Here is a 16,285-nt window from a genome sequence, read left to right as displayed (position 1 = left end):
TTTGAAAGACCAGAACAGGTATCAAATCATGCTAGTTTTGTTCAGTTCTTAAAATGCAACATAATCATTATAAAAACCTTCTCATTTTTAATATTTCTTGAAGAACAGTTGCTCAATTTAACTCTTCAGTTTCTATTACTGGAATTTACAAACTATGCAAACTCAAACTGTTCTATTTATCATCTGATTGGATCTGGGGATAAAGTCCTTCCCCATTATCATACACTTCAGCAATCAAAAATCTCATGATCTTTTTTTTTTTTTTTATTTATTTTTGGGACAGAGAGAGACAGAGCATGAACGGGGGAGGGGCAGAGAGAGAGGGAGACACAGAATCGGAAACAGGCTCCAGGCTCCGAGCCATCAGCCCAGAGCCTGACGCGGGGCTCGAACTCACGGACCGCGAGATCGTGACCTGGCTGAAGTTGGACGCTTAACCGACTGCGCCACCCAGGCGCCCCAAAAATCTCATGATCTTAACACGGCTCAATCTATATAAAGTGTATCATTCTAATACTTCAAGAGCACATATTTAAGAGGTATTTGGATCCTCACACAACCTGATGAGTCTAGGTACTGTTATGAACCTTCATTGCCTCTCGTGGAAATGAGGAAATGAGAGGTTTAGCCCTCAAACAAAAAAAAATTACACACCTAACATTAAGGCCTGGGTGAGGGCTATTCATTTCCAAAGCCCATGTTATTATTACACTCTCCTCCCTCCCTGTAAGGTCCTTTAACTTTCCAAGAACCCAATTAGATATGTTCCTAATCACCGTACAAAAACAGACACTGATTTTCTGTTCCAAGCAAGCCAGTCATTACCACAAGGGCAGGAAGTCTCCAACATACTCAACTGGGAGGACAGTCCCGAAAGGAACTCATTCTCTGTAGCCACTGTTTGTATCTGAACCGAGCAGAAGTGCTAAGGGGCCCCCAGGAGGAACGTGGCAGGGAGCTGCACTCTTGATTACCATTAAAAAAAGGAGCTGACAACAGCCTCACATTTTCAAGTGCCAAAGGCACAGCAGCCCTGCTCCCTAGTCCAACAGCATGATCCACGTGACCTGATAAGTACCAGAGTACTGAGAACTTCTCAAAGAAAATACTGAGGAAATCAGAAGTGTGACTAAATACAAATCTTACTCACCGTGCCACACTGCATTTCTTTTCTCTCATGTTTTAATTTTCATGTTATTCTGAATGTGTTATATCACAGAAATATTGCTTGTGTCTGCTGTAGATTTATTTTGTAACAAAATACTTGAAAAACAATAAATTAAATATTCTAGAGTGAAACAGTAACACTGAATTAGTCAGAAGTCACAATTTAAGTAATTCTGTGAAAACAAGAATTGATTTGATATACTATCTTAAAATATCACAAAAAATCCGGGGCGCCTGGGTGACTCAGTCGGGTAACTGTCCCACTCTGGCTCAGGTCACGATCTCACGGATCCAGAGTATAAGCCCCACGTCGCGCTCTGTGCTGACAGCCCGGAGCCCGGAGCCCGCTTCAGATTCTGTGTCTCCCTCTGTCCCTCTGCCCTTCCTCTGCTCGCACTCTGCAACCCCCTCTCTCTCAAAAACAAATAAATGTTAAAAAAAAAATAGATCCTAAAAATCCATAAACAAGCCAAATAAATTTAAGAGTCACCATAAAAGCTAGGTTTACCATACACTGATCAAACTGCTTTAAGCAACATCTAGAATGTCTCTGCTGTATTGAGATGCCATGGTAATTAATATTGGCCTCCATTCTATTTGGTCTTTTCACTCCCCAAAATCTTAAGCACCTACTATGTGTCAGTGTGCTGAATGAGACACACACATGGGCCCTTGCCCTCATGAAGACGATTCCCGCGCACATGATAAAATCACAGCTAGGTGGAACAGGTACTACACCAAACAGATAAACCATGTTCAACCACAAGGGGAGAGTCACATGCGTCACAAAGCCCTAGTACAGGGCCTGGTGTATATACACGCTCAACAGTTAAGTGCAGAATGCAGACCCATACTGCACATATGCATGTCCATAAAACTTTAGAAATAAAATAAAAAAAATAAACTTTGCATTAAACATTCCAAAGGACTATTATAAATATAAGTAGCCTACTCTAAGGGAAATTACCCAGAAAGAAGGCACAACCGGGGCTCCAGAATAAATTTATATATGACTCTATTTTTAGCAGAAACCATTAGTAACCATCAGAAATTAGGTGCTAAGTCCCAGAAACAAAACTCAATTTTGAAATTATTATAGCAATCACACAGTTACATTAAAACGTGATCTGAGGGGCGCCTGGGTGGCTTGGTCGGTTGAGTGTCCGACTTCGGCTCAGGTCATGATCTCACAGTCCGTGAGTTCGAGCCCCGCGTCGGGCTCTGTGCTGACAGCTCAGAGCCTGGAGCCTGTTTCAGATTCTGTGTCTCCCTCTCTCTGTGACCCTCCCCCGTTCATGCTCTGTCTCTGTCTCAAAAATAAATAAAAACGTTTAAAAAAAAAAAAAATTAAAAAAAAATAAAACGTGATCTGGAAATTCTAAAGATATTAGGAGGAGGTTAAAGTAGAATAGGAATTTGCTTACTTTACTTTGTATTTAAATACAGTCAGATCATTTTATTTCCCCCCAAAAATTCTCATGGCTATTTAAAAGTTTTATTTATTTATTTATTTATTTATGAGAGCACAAGTGGGGGAGGGGCAGAGAAAGGGGGACAGAGGATCTCAAGCAGGCTCTGTGCTGTGCTGACAGCAGTGAGCCCGATGTGGGGCTTGAACTCACGAACTGTGAGATCACGAGGAGCCGAAGTCGGACGCTCAACCAACTGAGCCACCCAGGTGTACCATGTTTTTCGGTTTTTTTTTTTTTTTTAAGTTCTTTATTCTTTTACCCTTTGTACATTAACCATGTTTAACAACAACAACAACAACAACAACAACAACAACAACAACAACAACAACAACAGACATATGAAATTAAAGCCCAGGGTGTCAGTGAGTATCAGATCTTGGTTTCTAATACCACTCCTCACTAAAAGAAACCACAGCTCTTTGAGAAATGATGGATTCCATGGCTGGGGCAAGAAATATAGAATGAGTTGTTAACAGCTTAAACCAGTAAGGCAGTGCTCAAAAGAAATGGGATGGTACAAAGACCTGGAAAGAGGGGAGTTCCCAGTGGCCAAATCTGGGACAACTTCAGCACCAAGATGTAATAACACAGAATGAATTATGCAGCATGAAAACACAAGTCCGTAAGCTCATACCAACAAAAATATAAATACCTGCACTCCTGCCTACATACACAGGGGAGAAAAAAGGACCGCTCACCAAATTCGGAACACAGAGTGCCACCTGACAGACCATCCACTTGCAACATTATGGTAAAGACTGGTTCAGTAGGAATGATGAACGGTTACTAAATTCAGGGGGAGGTCTGGGTGAAAAGTAGAACATCTGCATGGTCTAAAAGTATATGCTCAGAGACCGTTTATTATTTGCAAGGATAAAAACGGAAACCGTAGAGCAGAGAGACAGAACACTTGAGTGATCAAAACGAACATCACCAGTGACTAGCAAAAGCACACTGTGCACCTCTGTGTGTAACATCCTGAGAAGAACTTTCTCTCTTATGGAGCATCCAACCAGGAATGCACAGACAAACTTAACCATGGGCAAACACTGGACAAACCTGAATGGGAAATTTTCTTTTTCTTTTTACAAAGGGGGTGGTATACAGTTAAAAACTCACATTTCATAAATGAAAAGTTCCAGGCTAAAGGAAATAAAGAAATATTACAAATAAATGCAATTTATGATCCTAGGCTGAATCCTAGACCTAAGGAAAAACATGCTCTGAAGGACATTAGGTCAAATGAAGAAACTGAAATATAAAAGTTTGATTATAGTACTGCGCCAATGTTAAATTTACTGACGTTAATAACTGTACTCTGGTTATATAAGAAAAATATCTTACTTTTTGGAAAAATACTCTGTGGTAAAAGGCCATAGTGTATATGCACTTAATATCTAATGGGTTAGGGAAAAAAACAAGGATGTACGTACCTACCTCTCTCTACAGGTCTATATTTGTATATGGACATATACGTATATATGCACATATACACGCATGTGTGCACACACGGAGAAATGCAGGGAGGGAGAGCAAATGGTAAAATAAATAGCATAAAATATTAACAGATGAATCTGAGCAAAGGGTATACAGTGTTCTTTGTCCTACTCTTATGTTTGCTTATTTTCTGAATATAAAGTTTTTTAAAAGTCTAAGCTCCCATTCATCCACCTTTGACTAATGTACCATAAGAGACCACTCTCAGCGAGAGCTTTCTTAATCACGATTTTACACGATAGTTTTGAAAAGTGAAACGTACTCACCTATTGTTTGGATGATAGCATTCTGCACAATCTTCTCATCATTGTCTTTGGTACTGGTGTTTAAGTTGGCACTGCCTACAGATCCCCCCTGTAAATCATTTGCTTCAAATTCAACACTGAGACGCAGGTGCTTCAGTAGGGTGTTAAAGACTTCCAGCACCGTGGGTCCTGGAAATGAACACTACTGTGAGCTTTTCCAGTATTATGTACTCGAAACCATTCTCCTATTTCTCAAATTTTTTGGTATTTCCAGAGTAGTGAAAAAGTAAATGAGAAACACCTAAATAAGAAAGTTTCCTAGTTATTCCAGCAAACATTTACTGGGCATCTCTGAGCAACTCACTGTTTGAACCTCTGGTACAAATCACACAAAATGTGTATGTGCATATAAATATTACCAAAAACTTTCCATCCATATAATCGTGTGTACTAGACAAATAATGTGTATTAGGACAATATTTACCTTAACTGTTGTGTCAGAATCCACGGGATTACGGTACTATAGCCCACTGTAATGTTGGAAATTTATTTTGCAACTTTTGAGGCTGAAGAAGGAATTTGCCTCCATTATTAGAAACTTGCCAACTCATCAGATTCAAGTCAATGAAATTTGCTCTCTGCTTTCAGTTCTATAAATACTCTGCACATATGTGTCACTGCATCTATCACACTATAGTTTAATCAGTGTTTTTATGTCCACCTTCAACTCTTAATTACAATGTTCTCTATCTAGGACATGGAGCCACGTTCAAATACTTCTTTAAATGTACAGAGCTTAGCACATGGTACCTTGTACATAATAGACAGTAATGTGATAAGTCAACATATGTTTCATTTAATATTTCAAATTAAGTAACTTTCCAGTTAAACGACTGCTTTCATCTTTTTGAGATAAATTGCAAGATGAGCAATAAAAAGTCCATATCCAAAAGGCCCACTCCCTAGCTGACACTGAATGAGCATTAGAGTTTTTGAGTAGCTAATGTATTTCTACTTTGATTTTGAAGCAAAGAAACCATAACCAGATTCTCCTTCTAACTTCCGTAATTCTACTATGGACTCTTCCATTCTTCAAATGACATGACCTGTCCCTTCTCCTTATTAACCCTGTAGTCAGTCAGTTATTGAATCCTGTTTACATTCCCGTTCCTGTGCTGCCCTCCAAGGTCAAGTTCTTTCCCTAGTGCCTACAATGATGACAACCACCTGTTATTTCCAAAGTGCCCTACGTTTTGCAGCCAGATGATCTATCCTATTACATATCTTTGATGATTACAGTAATTCTCTTAAGAGTATCAATCAACGGTATAATTATGTCCACGACCTGGCCACAACATTAAAGCAACTTCTCTGACTTCCTCCATGCTACCACACATTCTAGCCAAACGGGCTACATAAGATTTTGCTCTTACCAACCTGTTTTCCATTCCTGGTTTGCATTCTGGTTTTCTTACGGTATGTGAACAAATTCTGCCTTGAATTATAGCCTTAGAGAGAGTTGTCTAACTCCAAGTAAACCATACGTGTCTTAAACCTAGATCCTCCCAAACGTGTAACATATAATTGGTTTTCAAAAATCTTTATTAGAAAAAAGGAAGAAGGGAAGGAGAAGCTGATATGGAAGAAAATGCTCGCATGTACACTAAAGAAGTCTGAGAATCATGCGACCCCAAAATTTCAAGAGAAATTACAGCACATTTAAAAACATTAAAAAAAACACATTAAGGTATTTTTAAAGAGTCTTCCATACACTGCTATACCTACTAAAAAAACCTCTGGAACAGATTAATGCATTAATTTTTTTATTTGAGCTTTTTGGTTTTTTTGGTGGACACTCACCTATGGAACCTTTGGCAGCAATGGCAACAGCCTCTAATAGAACCTGAATGATACCTGCTCGGACCCGTGGAGAATCTTTTTTACGAGCATCAAGGTGTCCTAGAATTTCCTGAATTACGTGGTGAGAATACTGAGCCTAAAAGAAGCAAGATAGTAGACAAAAACGTATGAGCAGTTATACGCACACTGGCAGAATTCTCAAAGAGTGAAAAACCATGTGACACTTAAATGTCCAATTACAGGAGGCTGGGACTCATGTTACGAAACAATATGGAGCCATTAAAAACCATGCTTTTTAAGAATAAAGAGGGATACCGGAAAATATTTATAATTCCCTGGATGAAAAAAACAAGTTGCAAAATACTATGCTTAATAAAATTTAATGTTTCTTTAAAAATACAGAGAACTAGAATTATATACACCTAAATATCAACAGTAGCCAGGATTCATGAGAGGTTTTTATTCTCTTCATACTTCTCTGTAACTTCAAAGGCATTTATATACTCTTATAGTTTGACAATAGAACAAATACAGTATTTAAAAATAAACAAGATTATGACATTTATAGCACTTTTCTCTTACCCAAACTCGATAAATATTATTTCTCCTTATGGATATCTAAAGCTAAACAGTCAAAACTTCCATCTCATCAAAAGCCAGTACCAAAAGGAAAATGTTATCAACGTACACCTGATTAACTTTAAATCCAGGAGATATCAGAAGCTTTGCGATTTATAATTTACAAAGGAAATTTTATCACAGATAAATCTGATCAATCACAATGAATGCTACTGAGATTTAAATCTAAAATAGAATATATAGAAAGTGTTTAACTACATACTCTTCGATTTCTTTTTTTTGTTGTTGTTTAACAGAGTAGCAAAGCTGTGTTTTTTTAAATTAGTAACTATACCCAGGAGTCATGAGTGGGTCTACCACCAAGTTGTAAAAAAACAAAAACAAACAAATAAAAAGGACTATGGCCCTGAATCTCCTGGCCTGTGTTTGCCTTCTGATAGGCCTCACCACTCTCTGAATTTTCAGACTGGTCACCTTTTCCTCCTTTGGAATGGGTGGTTTTATACTAATAAGCAGTATTATGTTAGCCCCACATTATGGCTACTCTGCTCAAAAGCAAAAGACAAAAAAAACAACAAAAAAAACCTTCTTCATCTCTATCAATAAAACCGAATTCGTCTCCAAGTATTTCTGGCATTTCTGTCACAACACATCTACTTTCACAACAACCCAAGGTAAACATTTTCACCTTTACTTTTTGCTGTGTTAAAACAGAGGAACACCAAAACTTACGCAAAACACAAAAGTGAACTTCTCACGCGGGAAGCTGGGTGCTTCTGATAAATGAAGCTCACTCAAGGAAGAGTTTGTCTTATAAACAGGACGGCAATTTGATCTGTCCAAACCCGGACACTTCAGAGAGTGAGTATTAATCACCACATAAAGCAGGGCTATTCTAAGCAAAGCCAAGCAAAGCACCTGTTCACAACCGCTTGCGAATACCACCTTGGAAAAGGAGCACAAACAGCAATGCGGTGGATTACACTTCGCGTCGTAAGTTTCTGACGCTGGTTTACTGGGCTATCGCGTACCTGCCACACAACTCACCTCACAGGGAATTTTACAACAATGTTAATGTATGAGTAGCTTTAAGAAGCAACAGGATAGAGTGGCTAAATGTGTCAGATTTGCCCAAATTCAAATTCAGGCTCCATCACTTTATACCTTAATAGCTTATAACTTAAGAGAGGACTACTTTGGGGCACCTACGTCCGGGGGCTGGGGTGGCCTAGTGAGCATCCGACTCTTGATTTCGGCTCCGGTCATGATCTCACGTTCGTGAGATTCAGCCCTGTGATGGGCTGCGGGTTATGCATGGACAGCGCGGAGCCTGCTTGGGATTCTCTGTCTCTGCCCTCCCCCACTTGTGTGCCCACACCTGCTCGCTCCTTCTCTCAAACTTTAAGAAAAAAAGAGAGAGGACTACTTCACCTCTCCGTACCTCAGTTTTCCTCACCTACAATATTTAGAAAATAAAAACAGTTATTTCATAGGACTGCTGTGGCACTTAAATGAGTTTGTTTGTGTAAAGAACCTAAAATTGTGTCTATCACAGGAAATGTGCTCAATCTAGCCACTACCACCATTTAATTGGTGACTCGTGGGATCACATATTATTACAACATTAAGCGTAACAATAATGACAACAGAAAACACTTGATTCAGCAGCAGGTGCCAGGCACTGTTCTAAACACCGGATATGTGTTATCACATTTTACCGCACCAGGAAGCAGCCAAATCCAATCACTCGGTGCACTTTACGGCGCGAGTGAAGCAGGTCACACAGAAACGCTAAGGAGGCCGAGCTGTGGATCTTGGTCCAACTTCAGGGCCTGGTTCTTAATCACCACATCTTATTACCTTTAACAAGTCAATTTAGAACAGAAGATGAGCTTTAAATATTCTCCCTTTACTACAAATGTCCTACTATACGTGAAACTATTTGAAACTACATCTATTGTAACCCCTTAAGAATATGAACTCTGGTCAGACTAGCTAGTTTAATATTTTACGGAAAGAGTTTGAAATGTCACCTAAGAATGATTCCTATAAACAATTCTAAGGTAAACAGCAATGAAAACAATTTTACCAGAAGTTTTAATTATATCAGGATAGTTTTATTAAACAAATTCCCATTCTACTAGGTACGACCATTTAATTTTTGATTAATGGACTTCATAAAACATATGCTATACTTACGGCTATTTCCAAAAATATGCTGCGGGTCAGCAGTTTCTTAACATTTAATCAGCAAGTGTTCATTGAATTCCCTAAGTTTTTTTCTCTTTATTAATTTACTTCTTGCAAAAAACAATTTAATAACAAAATGTGAACGAGGAGGGCAAATGAAGAAATACAAGACTACAAAAGACCAGGAGAATAGTCTTAATTATGTCCACAGATTGTCAGATCAACTTCTAACCTACTAAGTAATTAAATTAAAAAAATCTCAAAAGTTCTGATAAGGGGCGCCTGGGTGGCTCAGTTGGGTAAGCGTCCAACTCTTGATTTCAGCTCAGGTCATGATTTCACAGTTTGTGAGTTCAAGCCCCACATCGGGCTCTGCGCTGACCGTGCACAGCCTGCTTAGAATCCTCACTCTCCCTCTCTCTCTGCCCCTCCCTGCTCTCTCTCAAAATAAATAAACTTTAAAAAAAAATAAATAAAAAATAATAAAATGTTACAAGAAAGTTCTCACAAGATGGAAAAAACACTATGTGGGGCAATGGATCTTGAATAAACTACAGGGGTAATCATTTTACAATATATACGTATACCCAATCGTTATGTTGTACACCTTAAACTTACACGACGTTATATATCAATTACAACCCAATAAAAGCAGAAAATAAATTTTTAAAATTATCCTACCACACCCCAACCAGCTTTATTGTAACTACCACTTACCGAAAACTCACATTTGGAATGCTAACTTTAACTTCATGGTTGGTTGATTTAGACCAAAACTTGTGGAACAGAATGGCCACAATTTCAATCCTGACCTCACTTTCTACCTGCGTGCCCATGGGTGAGGTATCTGACCTCTCGAAAGATTAGTTTTCTGATCTGCGAAGGAGGGATAGTAACAATACCTACTGCTGTACAAAATGAGGATCAAACGACAGCATATAGGTTACTGGCAGAGTCACAGGACACAGTACAGCCAGCACTTCATAAATGGTACTTCTATTTTAAAATATAAATGAATTATTCGGTGCCTGAATATAATTTTTGTTTGTTTCAGAAACGAGAAACCTAGAACTCAGAGGGACTGAACAATTTGCCCAAGTTCACACAACCAGTAAAGAGCACATCTAGGATGCAAATATTTGTATGACCTACAGTAAAAGCTATGCTGCTTCTTACTACCGTATCTCTTTTGAATTAAGGGTGACTTTTTAAAACAGAAAAAAATGCGGATTGTGTAAAAAATAAAAAAAAAAGACTTAAAATCCCCACTTGAATTAACAGTTACCTGGGTCTGTTCAGGTTTTGGGGAAATCTAAGGTGTAGTCCTCTGCAGTCGAGTCGAGTGTCTCATCGTCAGGTTCTATAAAGGCTGGAGGAGTTGATACATGCACTATCCTAACAGTATAAACTCAATAAATGCTAGTGATTATTACCAGCTATATGCTGCTGTAATGAATTTCAATTCCATTACCAGTTTATCAGTGAAACATAAATACAGAATACATTTAAATATATGCACCATAAACATCATCACAAGATATGTTACTTTTTATTAAATATCTTTTCATCTTGACAAATAAGAAAATAAGTGGTAAATTAAAAAGATAAAAAAACGAAACTAAGAACACGTTGTATACCTACCTCTAATGGTACGCTTATCAATACAAAAACAAAATTACTTATATAAATATGATAAATACTTAACCAATTCTTACCTGAATGGAATACATTATAATTTTAAAGCAGTGAACTGCAAATTCATTGGGATCCCATAGTTTGTGATGGTCTAAATGCCTGTAATTAAAGAAAGTCAGTTTAAGAGTTTCTTTTTTTGATTCTGCTTTCTTCCTCTAGAAGCTGACAATATGCAAAGCTTATCATAAGAATACTATCTAAAAGAAAGTTCATGTCTCCATTTTCAGAAATACGATACATTTTCCCCAACTGCCAGACCCTTTCATAAAACAACAACAATAAAAGGCTGGAATATAGGGGCGCCTGGGTGGCGCAGTCGGTTAAGCGTCCGACTTCAGCCAGGTCACGATCTCACGGTCCGTGAGTTCGAGCCCCGCGTCGGGCTCTGGGCTGATGGCTCAGAGCCTGGAGCCTGTTTCCGATTCTGTGTCTCCCTCTCTCTCTGCCCCTGCCCCGTTCATGCTTTGTCTCTCTCTGTCCCAAAAATAAATAAAAAACGTTGAAAAAAAAATAAATAAATAAAAAGGCTGGAATATAGGACTCTGAAATACCTAGATGAGCTGGCAAGAAAGGAAAGTCCCTCAGTTCAAACCCCGCAGAAGGCAAGAATCTGGAGAGGTTAAGTTACAGTGAAGTCAGCAGCTGTCCTAGGTGTATCCTAGATCTCTGGTGGCTGACAGCTAGTGACGTAAAGGGTTATATACACAGGAGACCGGAGAGCAAGCTTAGGGCCCACTCAGGAAAGGCAAGCCATTAGACCAGAAATCCCTGCATCGTTTTAGGACCCCTAAATGATGACAGCCTCAGGGAACTTTCTGTTGTAGAAAACTATCGAGAAACTAGCACGCATTGGCCTTGGCTCTGAGGGGAACCATAGAATTCTCTCCAAAGAACTCAACCATACACCCAGTACTCAGGCTTTCACTGTGGTTTACCAGAATTCACGATATCCATGTGGATCAAAAAACTGAGGGATGTAGTTCAAAGTGATGCCTGCAGAACACCTGTGCCTGCGCCTTCAGCAGAAGCAAAATAAAGCCTCTTATGGAGGAAACACCACAAATCCAGGCTTCAAAGAAGTCCCACAAATAAAAGTTACATTGAATGTGAGCTCAAACTTAGGATTTCAAGAGCCACTTTGAAGGAGAGGCAGAGTCTCATCTTTGAGGACTGGAGGTATCACTGGAATTAATGGATTCGAAATTTAAAATAAGTTCACTTTGAGGTTGAAAGAGTAAAAAAAAAGAAAAAAAAAGGTGACAAAAATTTGACAACTGAATAAAACTCTACCAAAGATGACAGGCAGATTTGAAAAAAAAAAAAAACAAAAAAACAACCAAATACCAGTTTAAACAGCAAATTAGGCAGGAAGAGAGAATTCGTGAGCAAATCTGGAAAAGTACCTTAGAAAACAGCACAGAGAAGCAAAGGAATGAATGATGCGTTAGAGAGCTCAGGAGCCAGGAAGTAAAAAGGGAGAAGACCTAAACCAACTATGGCTCAGGTCATGATCTCGAGGTTTCTGGGTTTGGGCCTCACATAGGGCTCTGTGCTGACAGCTGGGAGCCTGGAGCCTGCTTCGGATTCTGTGTCTCCCTCCCTCTCTCTGCCCCTCTCCCACTCGCGTGCACTCTCTCTCTCTCTCTCTTTCTCAAAAATAAACATTTAAAAAAAATTAAAAAAAAAAAAAAAAAAAAGATTCTCTGCCTCTCCCCTGTGCACACACGTGTGCGTGAGAGCGCTCTCTCAAAATAAACTTAAAAAAAAATTTGCTGAAGACGAGGACAGTTTTATTTATGTATCTATTCCCCCAAATACATGGTATCTTAGGCATTTACTATTTAATTAGCTAATTAATAGCTAATATATAATTAACATTTAATTAAAAACTTAATTAACTAACATTTGATCAGGATTTAAGTCCACTAAGTTCTACATACTAAAAATAAACCCCACTTCAGGTTACCCAACTCAAGTACAGTTAATTTAGTAGCTTCTTTCTTCTACGATCACTCTCTAGATTTTTAAGGCCTTATAGATTACCTCTCACTTAATAAGAGTATTAACATAAAAACCAGAATTCCGTTATTAAATCAGCATGTCTGGATACTGAACAGTAAATCTGCCTTTAGTTACAGCTGACATCATTTTGATTATTTCCTCAGTAGCATTTCCATATGTCCACAGAGTCATTAAACACAAAATCTCAATTTTTCTTTTTCAGGCAGTGGAAGAATCAGAGATCCCTTTGGAAATCTAATGATTCTATGATTTTTAGTACAATTTCGTGGTTTATAGACTCTTATTAACTAAAGCTCAACTTTAACCTAAATATTTGCCTTTAATAAAGAATTCCATGTGTTCCAGTAGTCTGTATAATGTCTAATACCATAGTCTAATCGGTAGTCAAATAATGTCTCTGAAGACATTAGTTGGGAAGGGAAAAGGATGAGGCAAACGATGAACAAAAGACTAGCAAACACGGCCAGAAATTACACAGCCTATTATACAGTAGATCTATCATCCGATGACCGTACGAAGGCCTGACAACAAGGCTTAAGCGATAATGTTTCTGTGGAGAAACTCAAAGTTCACATGTGTATTTTCCCTAGGGGGAGAGTCTAAGTACCCATGAGATATTTAATAGTCCTGCTCTGACCAGTCACCAGGTGTAAGATGAAATTTAGAGAAGAGCATGTGCACTAAGGCAATCCAGCCCCGGGAAAAAGCAAGCCATGAAACAGAACCAGGGACTAGGAAAAATGACCACAGAAGTTACCAAAAAGAGGTACATCACATTTGGACACTGCTGAATATTTTACTCTGCATATGCATCTCAAGGCCTGGGAGAAAAATTCACAACGAATGATGCATATAACATCAAGCACTGACTGGATTTCATTTTTCAGGGGAAAGGCTGGTACAGTGCTGGAACGGCACTCAAAAATACGGCGGCCGACTCACGCCTATACCCCTCCCACAGTGCTACACTTTCCACCAGTAACGCACTCATGCCAGCAAAATGTGTCCTCTGTAAGCGAATTAGCACAGAATTGACACGGCACGATCACAAATAACCAGGACAATATCAACTCCTTACGCAAAAACTGGTCTAACAGCGTTATTCATATTCCCAAAAGTCGCTCGACCCAGCAGCTCCCTGAAGCAGTTTTCAGCCAGCACGGCAGGGTTCTCTTCTTTGTCAGCAGCAGAAGGAGAAGGAGGAGGGCCTATGCGACTGGAGGAGAAAAGGAGAAATGAAGAAAACCGTATGCAAGAATTCCGACACTAGTTGTTAACAGCTAACAGACTTGAGTCCTCGGCAACGTGCAAATGTCTTCTCTGTATCCCCAAATATCTTAGAAGAATAAAGGAAATAAACCCAGCCTAACCTTTTGTTTAAAATGGTGAACAGCGGTTATCGTTACCATTATTATTTTGGTTAGATCTAACCCCCTAGAGCATCCTGGGGGTCTACAGAATAACAGATGTTCGGCTAGAACTTCTACTTCTCACACTTGCAGCTTTTAGTATGACTGGATGCTCAATAATAAGCAGCAAGTGTAAATTTATTCTAAAAGAAAGAAAACCTTACGTGTATGAGTAATAATCTGTGGTCCACTAAGCCTAATGTGATCACTAAAGATGAGTAATTTTTCAAAAGAGCACGTATTTAAACTCCCTCACATTTATGAGACCACTCTTTATGTAACACTAAAGACACAACTTTCTTATCGGGCAAGCAAGCACACATGCACATGTACAAAAGTAACATACCCTCAATCTGAAAATCTTTATTAAATACCTGTCAACCTCTTCTATCTTCTGCATGTTAAATAACAGGGACGGAACAATTTTGTCCATGTGCTGGGGTTCCCAAATGGTAGCCCGAAGTTCATCATTAACTGTTTTGCGAACCACTCCCTGAATACCCCTGATTCCAGCAATTCGGATTCTACAAAAAAGAAAAAAAAATGAGTCATGAAAAAAATGATTTATTTTTAACATTTTAAAGTTTATTTATTTGAGAGAGAGGGGGGGAGAGAGAGAGAGACAGAGAGCAAACGTGCATGGGGAAGGGGCAGAGAGGGAGAAAGAGAATCCCAAGCAGGCTCCTTGCAGGCACCTCCCAAAAAAGTTATTTAAATAAGTCTGCTCTGGCTGTCTAGTTAAAAGAATCAAAACCAAGTAAATATTATCTCAAGTCAACAAAATGAAAATAATACAATCAATCTAAAAAATCAAAATCTCAAAAATCTAAGACAGAGGTATGGCAGTTCCAAAAAAGATTTACTTTATTTTTTTGGTTTTTTTAATTTACTAATGTAATGTCTAGCCCCAATGCAGGGCTCGAACTCACAACCCCAAGATCAAGTCTCGTGCCCTACCAACTGAGCCAGCCAGGCACCCCAAGATTTACTTTGAATAACATCTTTTTAAAATCTGCACTTAAAGTTTAAAGGGACTATAAGATATACTAATATCAAGTCTATGTATTATTTTTCAATAAAAAAGAATGCAATCAAAAAGCATTAGGCCTTCCTAAGGGACAACAATAATCCAAACTAATGTGAACTAGATTCTTTTCCTTTTTTGCCTAGAAATCTCAGAAGCTGAGTGAAAACAGGATTTCTCTCTTCCTGAACACCTTTCAGCGCTTCCTCAGACCTGTTCAGGGTTTCTCCCAAAGGGCCTCTCCCTTCCTGCAGTCCAGGGAGATAGAGAACTAAGCTGGTTCCCATAAAGGTATTGTGACACATGAGAGCTATCATGACACGAGTACAAACAGCTCAGCCATTTTAAACACATCCCGTCCATGGGTGACTGAAGATCTACCCACACAGTGCGAGATGGCTGCCTTCCCTTCCCCTCCCCACACACAACCCTCAACTTCCTCAAGCTCTTCCTCACTCTTAATTATTTCTTTTTTTAATCCTATTGGGGGCACCTGGATGGCTCAGTAGATTGAGTTTGGCTCAGGTCATGATCTCACCATTTGTGAGCTGCAGCCCCACCTCGGGCTCTGCGCTGACAAAGTGAAGCCTGCTGGGATCCTCTCTCCCTCTCTCTCCACCCCCTCTCCCGCTTGCACTCTCTCCATCTCAAATAAACGTTGAAAAAAAAAAAAAAAAAAGCCTTTAGATTTAAGAATGAGAAGAAAAATGACCAGAAAATAGGATACAAAAGCTGAGGAGGAAAAATCTCACAAACAGTGCTAACCTGGTCACCCAACTGCTCAAAAACAACTTCCTTTGGGCCCAGTCTGACTGTTATTTACTTCCTTTTTTGCTACTACTGGAAATACTCATCAACAGAGATTTATTCAGCTCAGTCAGCAGTCTTCCAAAAGCTGTAGGTTTTAAAGAATGAAAGATACCGGGAAGGGGGTGACCCCGCTTTACAAAGCCATGGGGATATAACACAGGCATTCAGGAATGGCAGATGGAGAACAGGATACTGAGCAGATAAGAGAGTGAACAGGAGACATAAAGACAGATTTTGCCAGGGTGCCTGGGTGGCTCAGTCAGTTGAGCGTCCGACTTCGGCTCAGGTCATGATCTCAAGGTCTATGAGTTCAAG

The 16,285-nt window shown here is 39.1% G+C and overlaps 1 protein-coding gene across 4 annotated transcripts in view; it reads right to left on the bottom strand.

The window, feature by feature from the left end:
* Positions 1–16,285, bottom strand: part of EFR3A (EFR3 homolog A) — a 105,980-nt gene that overhangs the window by 38,145 nt on the left and 51,550 nt on the right. For all 4 annotated transcript variants that reach the window (XM_058699097.1, XM_058699096.1, XM_058699095.1 and 1 more), the window contains 5 exons: positions 14,511–14,660; positions 13,806–13,943; positions 10,726–10,804; positions 6,242–6,377; positions 4,403–4,570 (listed from right to left, as the gene is read on the bottom strand). In XM_058699097.1, the coding sequence (XP_058555080.1) occupies positions 4,403–4,570; positions 6,242–6,377; positions 10,726–10,804; positions 13,806–13,943; positions 14,511–14,660 (671 nt within the window). The remainder of the gene's footprint in view (positions 1–4,402; positions 4,571–6,241; positions 6,378–10,725; positions 10,805–13,805; positions 13,944–14,510; positions 14,661–16,285) is intronic.

Source organism: Neofelis nebulosa, chromosome 14 (genome assembly GCF_028018385.1).
Source record: "Neofelis nebulosa isolate mNeoNeb1 chromosome 14, mNeoNeb1.pri, whole genome shotgun sequence".
Taxonomy (NCBI): Eukaryota; Metazoa; Chordata; class Mammalia; order Carnivora; family Felidae; genus Neofelis; species Neofelis nebulosa.
This window is presented reverse-complemented; position numbering and strand designations above follow the sequence as displayed.